This window comes from Cydia splendana, chromosome Z, assembly GCF_910591565.1.
Source record: "Cydia splendana chromosome Z, ilCydSple1.2, whole genome shotgun sequence".
Lineage (NCBI taxonomy): Eukaryota > Metazoa > Arthropoda > Insecta > Lepidoptera > Tortricidae > Cydia > Cydia splendana.
Window position 1 is genome coordinate 33,183,336 of NC_085987.1, and position 12,852 is coordinate 33,196,187.

The 12,852-nt window shown below is 37.7% G+C and overlaps 1 protein-coding gene across 1 annotated transcript; it reads left to right on the forward strand.

The window, feature by feature from the left end:
• The first annotated feature begins 1,795 nt into the window (after window positions 1–1,795).
• On the forward strand, window positions 1,796–12,754 carry LOC134804539 (3-hydroxyacyl-CoA dehydrogenase type-2). The gene is made up of 6 exons (XM_063777644.1): window positions 1,796–1,903; window positions 8,951–9,115; window positions 9,354–9,518; window positions 9,629–9,757; window positions 11,974–12,082; window positions 12,440–12,754. Exons 1-6 carry the CDS (start codon window positions 1,895–1,897, stop codon window positions 12,628–12,630), a joined length of 768 nt encoding a protein of 255 aa, XP_063633714.1. The 5' UTR covers window positions 1,796–1,894; the 3' UTR covers window positions 12,631–12,754.
• Window positions 12,755–12,852: the final 98 nt, after the last annotated feature.

Consider the following 12,852-nt stretch of genomic DNA (forward strand, 5'->3'; position numbering starts at 1 on the left):
TGCCAAGGCATTTGACACTGTCTCGATTCCAGAGCTTATCCGCAAGCTGGAGTGTATTGGCATAAGGGAAAGGGCTCACATGATTTTCAGTGACTTCCTGGTCAATCGTACACAAAAAGTTAAAATAGGAAACACTGTTAGTAAGGATGCCCCTGTCATTTATGGTGTGCCCCAGGGCAGTATACTGGGACCCAGTTTGTTTCTGATTTACATAAATGACCTGTGTCAATTATCGCTTACAAAAGGTAAAATCTTCACTTATGCTGATGACACCTCTATAATTTTCCATGGAGATACATGGGAGGAAGTGTATAGTAATGCTGAGATAGGACTCCATAAAATCAGTAGCTGGTTACAAAGAAATCTACTTACACTAAACTTAAGTAAGACCACATATTTACAATTTTCTTTAAATAAATCATTTATGCAAAATAGAGAACTTAAGGTTCACACATGTAGTTTTCAGACAGGAACTGATTGTACTTGTACTGTCATTGCTAAATCTGATTGCATTAAGTATCTAGGAGTACTGCTTGATGATAGACTGAGTTGGCAGCCACATTTAGAACTAACCTCAACACGAATAAGAAAACTAGTTTATATTTTTAAGAAATTAAGATCTGTATCTGAACTAGATTTATTAAAAACTGTGTATGTTGCTTTGGCGCAGCCAGTCATTGGTTATTGCAATGTTGTATGGGGTGGCGCTTGTAAAACCCATATGATAAAATTAGAAAGAGCTCAGAGATCCCTGTTGAAGGTCATGACATGTAGACCATATAGATATCCAACGACTCTATTATATAAACAATGTCAATTGCTATCTGTCAGACAACTATATTTATTACTGTTAACGTTAAAACAGCATAAGCTTACCCCCTATGATCAAAATAAAATTACAAGTAAGCGAACAATGACAAATGTATGTGCACCATATAAATGCAGACTGGCTACTGCCAGACGGCAACGGGGTTTTATGAGCATCTTTATATATAATAAGATTAACAAAACTCTAAATATCTATCCCCTAACTAAATATGAGTGTAAGAGAAAACTTAAGTCTTGGTTGCTGTCATTAGATTATGATCAAACTGAAAGCATCCTACATTAATATACTCATATACACACACACACACACACACACACACACACACACACACACACACACACACACACACACACACACACACACACGCACACACACACACACACACACACACACACACACACACACACACACACACACACACACACACACACACACACACACACACACACACACACACACACACACACACACACACACACACACAATAAATAAATATATATATATATATAATGTAATTGCTATGTAATCTTACTAGAATGGCATTGTTTTCTGGTATCAAAACAAGCCCTATAAATAAATATAATTAATTTCTTTAAATATAAAATTAAAAACATAAATTTAGTAGTTAATAATAAGATTTGATAATCTTCATTCTGTTTCTATTGTCTGGGAGAGGACACTGACTTCTGTAACACAGGTCTTTACCTAGCTCAGAAGTCAGGGACTTCAACACCTACCTGTAACTTGTTTTTGTCAATAAAAATATTTTTATTTATTTTTTATTTTTTATTTTAATTACTGGGCACCCTGTATACGAATCTTCACAGATTACGGCTTATATTATATAACTATATTATTATACCATTCTACCACAATGCATGGAGCGAACATCTGCCTGTATGACACAAGGGAAGAAAGAGACGCAACGCAACACGAACATTTGGACAAATACGAGCGAGTCAGTAAACAAAATGCGCGAGGGAGCAAAGGTTACTGACTACACCGCGATAGCGACAATGAATCCAACTTGATAACCAGTAAATATTTATCACTCGATTAGGAAATATGTTGAAGGTAAGTGTTAGTTCGCTCCGCTTGATATGTATTTATTGTACCTACCTAATTAATGCTAGCTAGCATTATTTTAAATACCGTATAACCTCTAAAATATTCAGTGTAACATAACATAACCTATATCATTATGCTACGGGTGTATTGTATAAAGCGAGGCTTAGACTAGCAAGAACTTGCATGCAATTTTCATTACATTGCGGTATCTTATCAAACTTTTGAATGCAGTTTACCTCAGTAGTCTGCAATGTAACGTAAATTGCATGCAAGTTCTTGCTAGTCTACGCCTCGCTTCGCTTAAAGACGTTAATTCTTAATATAGTCACATAATTTACAATAGTGTTTGTATGTATGTAGCTGTCAGCTTAGATTAAGAGCCCATCAACGTGCACACTAGCGCCACAGCGAAATAATCGTAATTATTTAAATTTAACGAAAGATATTGAAAAGAGGGGGCCGCTACGTACTGTATTGTGTATTTAGTACCTTTTGAATACATCAGACTAGTTTTTATGTTGCTGGATTCGTCAATCTATGCGCCCAAACTTAAAACGGCCGTTCTTGTTTTGAGTTCCTAGATCGACGAAACCAGCAACATAAAAACTAGTTTGATGTATTCAAAAGGTACTTAAATACACAATACAGTACGTAGCGGCCCCTTTTGTCAATATCTTTCGTAGGTGGGTCGTTCTACCGTTTCGTGCCGATTTGCCACTTTTTTGGAGTTTTTTTTTATTTTGAAGTTACAGTGTAGATTTTGATATTGTGAATGTGTATACGTATTGTGTATATTATATTAAGAAAGGCACCTATATACTAGTTATACTTTTGGAAAACAAATAAGGAAAGTAATGAAGGCACAGATGGAAATGAAAAACCAAGGGAAGGTAATGAAACACGAATAGAAGGAAATTAAATTAGATGAAATATAAATTAACTTTATTGGTCAAAATCAAAGTGATAATATTTTAAACGATGGAACCATAAATATCTTGGCTTTTAATAAGTATATCTACCCTGTTGACCTGTTTAATATAATAACCTACTTTTTAACAATACTTTTACGATGTTTCAGTATTCGTCTTCGGTCTCATTATTTGTCAGAACTAAAAACATATAATAATGAGATTTGTAATGTAAAAAACTGCTAACATAAATGAAATTAAAAAAGCTTAAATTATCTAGAAACTGTTATAAAAAACAATCGTTATTTATGATAAAATATATTATTCGGGAAAGAACTGATGTATAATTTTAAACTATCCAGTATCGATGTAGGTAATGTGACTTAGCCGTCTTTGTAAAGGGTAGATGCTGTTTTTTTAAATAATGAAGTGGGCCAGAATATTACATTTCGGACACGACCATAATAAGCCGTTTCAAAGGGAACGGCGGGCCGAAGTAAAGCTGCAGGACAAGGACAGCAGAGCTTGGAGACGAACAAATAGTTGTGTATTAATAAGCAAACTAGCGGACCGCAAACACGATGTTGAGCTCTAAAGCCGTTGGAGGTCGAAGAGCGTACTCTACGAAACACCAAAACCCTGTGTAGATCTCTATCTACGGCCTCTACCAAAGGCCGAGTACGCCCCAATAATCAAAATACTTATTATAAATAACAAACTCCATAGGGTTGTAGACTCAACAAGTCGCACTTTCGAGGAAAAATGCGAAGGTCAAGCCGCAGGAGGGTCCGAGATCGAATTGGTTAAATTTCAAGCTCTCTTAGTTAAGTTAGGTCTTCTATGGAAGCGCATCGTGATCAGACGGACTGGGCCTTCAGCGTTTATGCGGACCTCGGCCTTTGGCCTCACTTAGCAAAGTTCTGCACTCTTGCAGATTGATACCTTGATTGATTGATAGGCCTTGTACGGAAATGTGCCCCTATCTGAAGCTCCCCCGGGCCTTCGGCCTTGCTTTTTAATACATTCGGCTATTGGTTCTTGTTTGAGGTCAGCTCCACTCAAGCTCAGTCTTTGACCTCGCGCGATTGTGCCCGCTTTCAGCATCGCTTGCAATTGGGCATTGAAACAAGTTAAGGTCTACTCTCCTGCGAAAGCTCGGCTTTCAGCCTCGCAGGAATGCGCGCCACAATCGGGCGCTCCGAGCTGCCTGCTCTTTCTTTGCGGAACTCGCAGAAAGGGGTGTGAATGGGACGCTCCTCTTCAGTTCTAGATGGTGTTGGACCATTGTTTCATGAACTTTCTAGATTTTTCTAAAGCTTGGCCTTTAGACAGTTACAAAGTTAGAAGAAATTTCCCTGATACGGCCAACCCGTATTTTTAACTTAGCACAAGAAGAGGCTCCCGGGAGCAGATCTTTGTGAGACCCTCCTCATAAATATCTGCCGTCGGAGGGCTCGCTCTTGAGCTTTATTCAAGGACTATCAAAAGTTTTTAGTATTTTAATTAGCAGATAAGTTAGGCGTTAGATAAGTTTCAATAGGGTCACCTGTCCAAAATGTTCCGCATTTATAAAATGTTGGATGGAAATATGATGTATCTATCCGATATATTTACAATATTTGCCATGAAAAAAAAAACTACTTACGCTTACGCGCCTATCTGCTTATTTATATGCAATATCTACAACCAACAGGATTCCCATGACATAGTGTCGGGTATAGGTAAGAACCTATACCCTGAAACTCTGTCAAACGGTCTAACGAAGTCGAAAGAATGGGACATACATACGTTTCAAAACATGCGAGTTATGATTTGGGAGCGTATGTGTGCATATAACTCTTGGGCTGTGGGCTAAAAACATAAAAAGGTATCACATCTGTCATACAAAATTATTGTTCATTTCCTTCCAAACTGGTTCATTTCCTTCACCCGAAAATATTGGACGAAATGGAGAGGGATGAATTGGAGTGGAATGAACTTTCGACGGTTTTTTTTAATTTCTTTATCGTCTTTAAGGCTAGAATGTCATCAAGTAAAAGTAATGAAGATATACCAAAATGTTAACAGATTATTAACAAGGTGATTTTTTTGCAATAGTTAGCACCAAATTACTTAATGGCAAAAATGAGTAGTAACCGTGACAAAGTGCCTTTCCGGTGAGGAGAACCAAAATTACTCGTAAATCAAGAGCGCGAAACCTCCTTCGTTGATGTATTGCGGTAGACTATAGTGTAAATAACATTATTTGCGGTATTTGACACATTATGACTGACGTATATAGAGATGTAACTAACGCAAATCGATTGTCACAGCAAGCGATTACGATTGGATGGCACGTAGACTGAGGTATCGAATTGTGACGTATAATGAATTTTTATGTGAGATTTAAATAAAGCTAGAATTATATGGTTTTCCGCAAGCTACCGGTCGGTCGGTGTATTTAATACACCGACCGAGTAGGTCGCACCCATTGTCAAAATTGAAACTAACTGGGGATCTATTTTAAAGTTTATTTATGTTATTTCTGTGTCAAATTTGTTGTCTGTTAAGTGACGATAAATATATCCATATTTACAGTTAATTATCCACCTTTTCCTTATTTTTATTAAAAGAAAAATGAAAAATTCATATCGATTTACTTAGACGACTACCGATTCATAACGGTGGTGTCCGGCCAACCCTAAAATTAAAAAAAAAAGACGTAGAACGTAAACGTTCGCAGTGCAGTTGTTTTCCTTTGTGATTTCGATGTGCAAAACATTTTACGTAGTATTGCTGTTGTGAGTGACAGACGTCAAATACCGCAAATAATGTTATTTACACTTATAAGGTAGTAAACACAGGTATTTGTGAATAAAGGCGCGTTTAGATTAGAAAATGAAGTCTTTCGCGTGACAAAATTAAAAAGTGCGTTCTCTGTATGATAATTGAACTTTAAAAATACGTACCATGTACCATTATAATACTGATTATTTGCTTATTTATAAACAATAATGGAAAGTAGAGTTTATCTGCAAATAATAGTGTTTTTAAATTTTCGAACCCAATGGTACGCCATTTTAGGTCGAGGGTCGAGGTCGCATGTTTTTAATTTTTATTTAATAGATCATTAGGTTTAGCTAAATTCCATAACTGGCGCATTTTCCGTACCACATAAACATACCCTTTAAAAATAACCACATATAAAAAAATATAATTTTAAGGCTTGATGTGGGCTCGGACACCAAATCGGCACGAAACGGTAGAACGACCCAGGTACCTACCTCTCTTTTGCCAAATTTAAAACTTTTGAATGAAACGTTGTTTACATACCTACTTATTTATGTTAAATTTATAAATATACAGTTGGTTTGTTACTGCACACCGTTGTATGGGGACCTTGCACTTTGAGACTATGCGCTGAAACTTGGCACAGTTGATTGTTAGCTGGTCTTGAGCAGAAAAAGACCGGTATTATACGTCGAGAGCCAACTCTCATTTAGTGGGGGGGGAGGGGGAAAGTTCGACGCTGCCGCGCTTCACTTGGAGCAACATTTCTCTAAAACTATACCTATTAGGGCATGTAATATATCATTTTCGGATAAATTAAGGATGAGGAATCTAGTTTTGGAACAAAAACAATTGCACTTTCTAACAAAAAAAAAGCATAAAGTAGAAAAGACTAAAAAACTTATTTTTGATTATTTCATAATTACCAATTTTTTTTAAAGTGTAGTAGGAATCTGAAAACAAAAAATACAGTCGTAAAGCTACACTTATTACGTTTAAGTAAATATATAGTTTATTATACAAAACTGTTGATAAATGGGAGATAAAAAATAATATTAAGCGTGGGTCAGAGTGATCTCAATACAAAATATTATGAATGTGGGAAAGTTACTTATAATTTGTTCTACAATCGTTTATTTTTCTTGTTTTTCGTAAATAACTCATAAACGGTAGCCCACAGCAAAAAAATATCTTTTACGTAAATAATCTGTTTCAGATTTCTTATAAAATAAGTGCTACTTTTTTTCGCTACCATCAATATTTAAAAAAATATTGAAGGGACAAAATAAATACTTAGGTCTCCTTTTTAGTCAGTCGTAAATAACTCGTAAACGATGGCCAATAGAAAAAAAAAATTTAGTACATGAATAATTTACATAAAATTTCCTACAAAAAAGGTCATTCAATTTTTTTCGCTAGGATCAATATTAAAAACGCTATTAAAGAGAGAAAATAAATTCCAAGGTCCCCTTTTTAAATATTGATCCTAGCGAAAAAGTTTGAATAACATTTTTTGTAGAAAATTTTATGCTAAATATTCATGTATTAAAATATTTTACTCTATTGGCCATCCTTTACGAGTTATTTACGAATGACTAAAAAAGGGGACCTTAGTATTTATTTTCTCCCTTCAATATTTTTTTTTAATATTGATCTTAGCGAAAAAATGTAGCACTTATTTTATAAGAAATCTGAAACTGATTATTTACGTAAAAGATAATTTTTTGCTGTGGGCTACCGTTTACGAGTTATTTACGAAAAACTAAAAAAATAAACGATTGTAGAACAAATTATAAGTAACTTTCCCACAATAATAATATTTTGTATTGAGATTAGGGTTGCCAACTTTTTTTTGGTGTATTTTCCAGAATAAGGCATCAAAATATAGTACATTTCAAAAAAATATAGTACTTTTAGTTAAAATACTAAACATGAGTGTAATATACGTTTAATCGGAAATATAGTATTTTAGCGTACTATATATTTTTCCAAAAGTATATAGTACAGAGAGCCAAAATATAGTACAATACTATATAATATAGTACGGTTGGCAACCCTAATTGAGATCACTCTGACCCTCGCTTAAGAGCCAACGGGAGTGGTCATTTCTCCATACAAACGTACTCCTCGTTTTCCTCCGTGGTTTTTGAAGCTAGAGCAATGATTTTTTCAACACAGATTAATATTGTCAATGTCTGTGTCGGACCGTTTTGCTTTTTTTGATATTTTTGTTTTTAAAGGCGCTAGAGCCCTTCAAAAATGGCCAAAAAGGCCTAATTGACTATGCCGCAATGAGAGGCGTGGCATTCAAAACTGATATCAATTAGCCAAAAAAGCAAAACGGTTCGACACAGATAATTTCATAATCATTTAGATTTCCAAATTTGGTTACGATTAGTTAAGTTTTGGAGGAGGAAACAGAGGAGTACGAAACCTCGATTTTTAAGATTTTTACGCAGGATTTTTCGCCTTGTCCTTATCGCACTACTTTTAGGTGCCGCTTCCGTTAGCGAGACGGGTATATTTACCTAAAATATTTAAAACTCAGCTCCTGTTTCGTCTTAATATTAGTTTTTATCTCCCATGTAACAACAGTTTTGTATAATAAACTATATATTTTCTTAAACGTAATAAGTGTAGCTTTACAACTATATTTTTTGTTTTCACATTCCTACTACAATTAAATTTTTTCTGTCTTTTCTACTTTATGTTTTTTTTTAGAAAGTGCATTGTTTTGGTTCCAAAAATAAATTACTCGTCCTTAATTTATCCGAAAATGATATATCACATGCCCTAATAGGTACAGTTTTAGAGAAATGTTGCTCCAAGTGAAGCGCGGCGGCGTCGAACTTCGCCCCCTCCCCCCCACTAAATGAGACGTGGCTCTCGAGGTCTCCCGGTCTGTATCTGCTCATGACCAGCTAAGAATCAACTGTGCCAAGTTTCAGCGCATAGTCACAAAGTGCAAGGTCCCCATACAACGGTGTGCACTAACAAACCAGCTAAAATAAGCTTTCCTCTTCTTCTATATCGTTCCATCGAAGACCATAACATTCGTGGCTAATAATCATAATTATGATATTCCTTCTACATAATTGTTTTAAGCCAATTAAATAATAGTTTGCTTTTGACTTAAGATTACAAACACATTGTATTACCTTTACCCGGCTAACTGGTTAGTATATTGATACTTAATTTAGACGACGCTGGGCTCCACTACTATCAATTATCATAATGGTAGGACGCGGTCGAGGGTTATGCTAGGTGCCATCTCCCACTAAAGCCCACTTTTGGTACCAATACCAATCTTTCCTATATGCTATACGATGCAACATTTGTATCTAAGTAATTGAATGAGTTTTGTTTATATGCGCAGGGTCTAGTCGGGCTGGTGACGGGGGGCGGGTCGGGGCTGGGGTTGGCCACGGCCGAGCTGCTGCTGCAGCAGGGCGGACGCGTGGTCATCTGCGACCTGCCCACCAGCGACGGCCGCGACGCCGCCAAGCGGCTGGGCGAGAACGCCGCCTTCGTTCCCGTCGACGTACGTAATCAACCAAGTGCAACGTTGCACCACCAACTCGTTGCCGATTAAGGATCACCGTAGACCGGGTCGGAGCTTCCGGACACGGCCCGGTCTAACGTGAGTCATCCTTTAGTACCTATAAGCCTTTCTTCACACAGAGTACCTACGCCATATGACTCTGTAGGTCCGATACTGATTTAACAGTTTTGATCTTGCTCTGTTAACGTTCTGACGATTGCTGCCGCCTTCCCGACAGGTGACCTCGGAGTCTGACGTGAAGACAGCACTGCAGAGCACCAAGGACCGCTTCGGGCGCCTCGACGTGGCTGTCAACTGCGCCGGCGTCGCCAGCGCGCAACGGATCTACAACTTCAAGAAGGACCAGCCTTTCGACCTCAAAACATTCCAGAAAACCGTTGAGGTATGGCAAGTCAAAAATCAAAATATTATTTTGCAAGTAGGCCTCACAGATTTTAAACCAGTCAATAAAACTTTTTACATTAATGTCCCTTTTGATCGCTGATATTTCAGGTGAATCTGGTGGGCACGTTCAACGTGATCCGGCTGGCAGCCGGTATGATCGGCAGGAACGCGCCCGACGCGGACGGCCAGCGCGGCGTCATCGTCAACACCGCCAGCGTGGCCGCCTTCGACGGACAGGTAGCTTATTTTATCACATATATGGACGTCACTGTCCCATTAGGCAGTTCGTGTCATCATTAAACTTATGCCATTAGCATGTCGAGAACTGGGACGTTTACACAATGCATTTCCTATTGTGTTTCCATGTAGGTACCTACCTATTAGTCTCAAGCCGGATGGGTGCATATTAATAGGTACGGTATAGGAGCTGCGGTAGCACGGTCGCATTTTTATCGGCTGTCACCATGTCTGTCACGTCCTAACAAGTATGTAAGTGCGAAAGTGACAGACGATAAAAATGCAATGAATAGAACTGAGACCGCTGCGTTAGTAATCTGGCAATAATCTGAATATTGGAGGCTCGTTTTGTATAAACATAATTTCTTATAGGTAATGTATAAAAGCATTGTTTAAGATATAAGTACATTAGGCGGCTTAGCACGGTCGCGTTTTTATCCCTTGTCACCATGCCTGTCACGTTCTAACAAGTATGTAAGTGCGAAAGGGACGCGCATAGTGATAGTCGATAAAAATGGAACCGTGCTGAGCCCGTAGGTCTACTTATATACGAGTTACTTACCTACGTTTATCTACGTCATATCATATCACAACATTAACGATGTCACCAAAACATATTAAGATAACCTAATCTAATTACAAATTCTTTATTCTTTTGAAATAGAAAAATAACCTTGTTCCATTTATGCTGACTCCTACACTAGGCAGGTCCTGTGGGAGAACCTAACCTCCTATATACAGGTATCCGCATATTATACAGGGTGGAAAGGCACGACGATCCTTCCCGGAAGTATTAGGTCGTTTAAGTGATACAGAGACTATTGGTAATGGTAAGAATCGTTAATTGAGTAAAAAATAAAAATTGCAAAAATACTACTTTTTAACTGTGGTGATAACCCTATAGCATGTGCACATGACGGCTAGATTAAGGATCTCCGTCGGGAAAGCTCGGGACTTTACACTTTTTTCCGATCGTTGACAGTATCGCAATGATGTATGAATGACGCATAAATGTCAAATAAATCAAATGCATGCAAAAATATTACAAACAATTTTATTACTTTCTTAGATAATTACTTTTTTCCAATATTTAATACTATCTTCTTTTCACATACGATGTTCAAATGTACCTCCGTGTATTACAACGCCGCCGCAGCCCGTACCCGAGTATGTCGATGCACATGCGATATAGTGTATGCTCTTCGTCATTTATCCTCCGCAGAAAGCACCAATTAGCCTTTGTCTCATTTCGTCCGCAGTTTCACATTCCGTTTGGTTTGGTACACCATATCTTTTACACAGCCCCACAAATTTAAATAGCCACGAGCATCTAACATTTTTATTTGAAGAATATGACATTCAATAAGTATAGTTCAATGAAAATTTAATTTCAAACATCAGACGTCTTGTCTATTTCCTACCACGCAAGAAGGTTTGTTAGTTTGGTATTGAAGAAGTATTTATTCTTGATTTATTCTTAGTATTTCATTTTTGCAAGTTCATTTGGTGCAACTAACACAACCTACATGTAATTTTTTATTATTTTAAATAGTTTCCAATTATTCGAAAATAATTTTGTGAAACGTGTTAAGAAACTAAAACCTTTTTATCAGTCAAGGAAACCAGAGATATTTATAAGACGATTGCGTACTTTTGAGTGGTTGTCAATGTCACCATTTGAACTGTCGTTGTAAACAATGTTGTGGTTAGTATTATTAATATTAAGGAATAACATAACTATTTCATTCAAGTATTGAACAAGTGGAACCACTAAGAAAGCGAAAATCCTGCAATGATTCTTACCGTGCTGTAAGCAGACCTAAAAATGGTTAGATGGCAACAAATTAGCATAATTTCCTGTCGAATACTGATTGTTTACAAGTAAGTTCATTGACCCTGTCACCTGTTAGGGTTAGAACAAAGTAGTTTTTTGCGTGGATGTTTAAAAGGTCATAATTTAGAAACGGTTGCCCATATTAACATAGTTTCTATGGAGAAAATATAGAGCTTAGGCTAAACTATCTCCCATTTCCGGAAAGGATCGTCGTGCCTTTCCACCCTGTATAATCACTAATGGGGACTAGTGGACTACATTCGCAGATGAGACCCTCAAAAATCTTAAAATATCAGCAATCCTCATTAGCCGCGAATATTGGAATATTAAAAATTCCGCATTCATAGTATCGTATCGTTGATGGCGGGGTTTGGCGTTGCAGATCGGACAGGCGGCGTACTCGGCGTCTAAGGCGGGCGTGGTGGGCATGACGCTACCCATCGCCAGAGACCTGGCCAAGCAGGGGATCCGCGTCGTTACTATTGCCCCAGGTAAATTATCACATATAATAATAGGAGCATTCCACGGGCTGTCCCGTACAAACGCATTTTATTTCCTGTGTTGCGACTTTTTTTTCGGCATTTAAAACAGGCGATTATTTTTCTGTGCATATTTTGACCAGTTGTCATAGAAAAAGAAACTCTTATACCTGCTAATCTTCAGAAAATTCGGGTTTATACGGGACAAACGGTAGACAATTTCATGGAATGCTCCAATATTGCTAGGGTTCTGGAGCGAAATACCTGTAGAAGGTATATAATCCCAACGGGACTCCTTCCGGGACTTTACCTTCGAGTAAAGGATGACTCACGCTATCTAGAGATTTAGAAAACACAATTTTTGCTCAGGGTTGTTCCGGACTCCAATGATGAAGCAGATGCCGGAGCCGGCGATCAAGGCGTTGGAGGCGCAGGTCCCGTTCCCGCCGCGCCTTGGCCTGCCCAGCGAGTTCGCGCAGCTCGTCGAGGCCATCATACGGAACCCCATGCTCAACGGCGAGACGATACGCCTCGACGGCTCTATCCGGATGCAACCTTAAACTCCCATTTACCAGAAGTCGCCCGGATACTGAAAATTGCAGTAGTTCATATTTTAAATTTGATGGAGTACCTATACTGGAGTCTGGAGCCTACACGCATGTTTTTATTCTTCTTAACTGCCGCATTAGGGTATAAATAAAAATATTTCTCATAAAAAATTTGATTTATTATTTATAAATCATATTCTCTTTATTCATTTTGATGGCTCTACTCGTGGCGGT

Bases quoted from the DNA above. Each gene is read 5' to 3' on its own strand.
- LOC134804539 (XM_063777644.1), top strand. The intron at 9,116-9,353 runs GTACGTAATCAA...CCTTCCCGACAG, and splicing joins CCGCCTTCGTTCCCGTCGAC to GTGACCTCGGAGTCTGACGT. The intron at 12,083-12,439 runs GTAAATTATCAC...ATTTTTGCTCAG, and splicing joins CGTCGTTACTATTGCCCCAG to GGTTGTTCCGGACTCCAATG.